Source organism: Engraulis encrasicolus, chromosome 2, assembly GCF_034702125.1.
Source record: "Engraulis encrasicolus isolate BLACKSEA-1 chromosome 2, IST_EnEncr_1.0, whole genome shotgun sequence".
In the NCBI taxonomy this organism is placed as follows: Eukaryota; Metazoa; Chordata; class Actinopteri; order Clupeiformes; family Engraulidae; genus Engraulis; species Engraulis encrasicolus.
This window is the reverse complement of record NC_085858.1, coordinates 55,925,279-55,927,778: the sequence shown is the minus strand read 5'-3', so window position 1 is coordinate 55,927,778 and position 2,500 is coordinate 55,925,279. Positions and strand designations below refer to the sequence as shown.

Here is a 2,500-nt window from a genome sequence, read left to right as displayed (position 1 = left end):
ACGCTCAATGGTCATTAGTCAGCACTCAAGTAGGAACACCACAGTACTCAACCCCTGTTATGATGTTGATCAGTCTTTTAGGCAAAGAGTGAATGGGCCTGCTGGTGGGTCCATCTGCATCAAGAGACCACTTTCTCTTCAATATAATGTTACTTTTCAAAAATTAAATGAATTGTGAAAAATAAAAGATGAGAAAAATAATGCATTACAAAATGTACTCAAAAAAAAAAAGAAAACAATACTATAGTAGAAGCAGAATATTTTGGAGTAGTTCCCCTCCCCACCACCAGGTGGGGTATGCTTACTTGTCAGGCTTCAGGTCTCTGTGGACGATGCCATAGTTGTGGATGTACTCCAGTGCCAGCACGGTCTCTGCAAAGTACATGCGTGCCATCTCCACGGGCAGTGCCCCGATATTCTTCAGCAGCGTGGCGCAGTCCCCACCTGGCAACACAACCACACGCTCTCAATGGCTAAGCTCAAAATGAAACCATAACATACAATACATCAACAGAATCCAGAATAACTAACATGAATAAAAATAACACAATCAGTAAACACCTGCATTTGTAGTTTCCATGACAACCAGAATAAATGTGGTAATCAGTATTAGTTGTACCTACTGTACAATGTATTTTGTGCGTGTGTATGTTTTTGTGGCATGCCTCTGTCTGTATGTGTGTGTTTGTGAGTATGAATCTATGTTTAAATGACTAAGTGAGAGTGCACGTACCATGACCATGCAAAGATGCTGTTGCATCTCGAAGGAACAGAACCCACTGAAGAAGTGCGTGTATTTGTGCGTGTGTGTGTATGTGTGTGTGTGTGTGTGTGTGTGTGTGTGTGTGTGTGTGTGTGTGTGTGTGTGTGTGTGTGTGTGTGTGTGTGTGTGTGTATTGCCTGCCATAACTTTTACATACTCCATGGCCATGCAGAGATGCCTCCTGGTCATGCTGCTTATGACGGTGTGTGTGTGTGTGTGTGTGTGTGTGTGTGTGTGTGTGTGTGTGTGTGTGTGCGCGCCTGTGGCCTAGCCTGCCATACCTTCCACATACTCCATGACCATGCACAGGTGCCGGCGGGTCTCGAAGGAGCAGAACATGCTGACCACGAAGGGGTTCTCTGCAAAGGTGAGGATGTCGCGCTCCACGAAGGCCTGCTGGATCTGGTTCCTCAGGATCAGGTTCTGTTTGTTGATCTTCTTCATGGCGAAGCGCTGACGCGTCTCCAGGTGACGCACCAGGTACACGGCCCTGACGAACGGAGCACAGCAGACATGATTTATTTAGTAGCCTCTTTGCTGAAAAGACTGAACTACATCAAAACAACATTGCTATGGCTGCCACATAAGGGACCACAATGGAAATAAGTCTTGGGACTTTTTTGTGCACATCCCTGTCTATTTATCCCTTTCAATGTATGGTTATTGTTGCTATACAATGTTTTGACATCTAATAGACTAAATAAATTCATTCATTCATTCATTCATTCATTCAGTTCATTCATTCATTACCGAGAGCCGTAGTAGCAGATTAAGGCTTGGTCTTTACAAATTTGGTGACAGTAAGGTTATAACATAGTTTTTAAAAAATTTGTTTTGTTTCATGCACAAATGACGTGCAATACAACCATTTCTCTACTGGTCATATTTGTTTAACTCAGCATGAGACAAAAGAACTTGAACTTGAACTCATGTCAGAGATGAAACATACAGCAGGATGAGAGATGAGATATTACCAGAGGTATAACTCTGTATGCAGGGCTGCTGACAGCCTTGGCCAGGCCCAGGAGGAAGTTGTCTAATAGCCCCCCTTCTCTAAGAATACAATGTAATGACGACCCAATTCTGGGCCCCAACTCTCTGGGCCTGGGACAACTGACCTAAATTACTGAACTCAAGGGGCGAGGGAGGCAGATGCTGAAACAATTTAAGTGCATCGTGTTACGCTGTTACATGCTATCACACTGCACTTTATGATGCAGACAAACTGCAACATATTCCAACAAAATTCAGTTCCGTTTATTAAAATATAATTTCATATTTACACATTGGCAGAGCTCTATGTAAGAGCTCGATAAGACCAAACATTATGGCAGTGGAGCGCAAGGCCAGAGACCAGACAGGCCCTTCAATAGTGTTGGCCAATTCATTTCCTCAAGTGATTCTCCTCCTCTCCTCTCCTCTCATCTCCTCTCCTCTCCTCTCCCTTCCTCTGCTCTCCTCTCCTCTCCTCTCCTCTCCTCTGCTCTCCTCTCCTCTCCTCTCCTCTCCTCTGCCCCCTCTCCTCCCATCTCCTCTCCTGTCTCCTCTCCTCACCTCTCCTCTCCTCTCCTCTCCTCTCCTCTCCTCTCCTCTCCTCTCCTCTCCTCTCCCCTCCTCTCCTAAGATCTCCTCTCCTCTCCTCTCCTCTGCTCTCCTCTCCTCTCCCCTCCTCTCCTCTGCTCTACTCGCCTCACCTCCTCTCCTCTCCTCTCCTCTCCTCTCCTCTTCTCTCCTCCC

At 45.7% G+C, this 2,500-nt stretch overlaps 1 protein-coding gene across 1 annotated transcript in view; it reads right to left on the bottom strand.

The window, feature by feature from the left end:
- The window catches only part of LOC134442167 (microtubule-associated serine/threonine-protein kinase 1-like), a 106,360-nt gene that overhangs the window by 22,422 nt on the left and 81,438 nt on the right, over positions 1 to 2,500 (bottom strand). Inside the window, exons 13-14 of the mRNA XM_063192447.1 lie at positions 1,045 to 1,253; positions 306 to 444 (exon numbers count right to left, since the gene is read on the bottom strand). Of these exons, the coding sequence (XP_063048517.1) occupies positions 306 to 444; positions 1,045 to 1,253 (348 nt within the window). The remainder of the gene's footprint in view (positions 1 to 305; positions 445 to 1,044; positions 1,254 to 2,500) is intronic.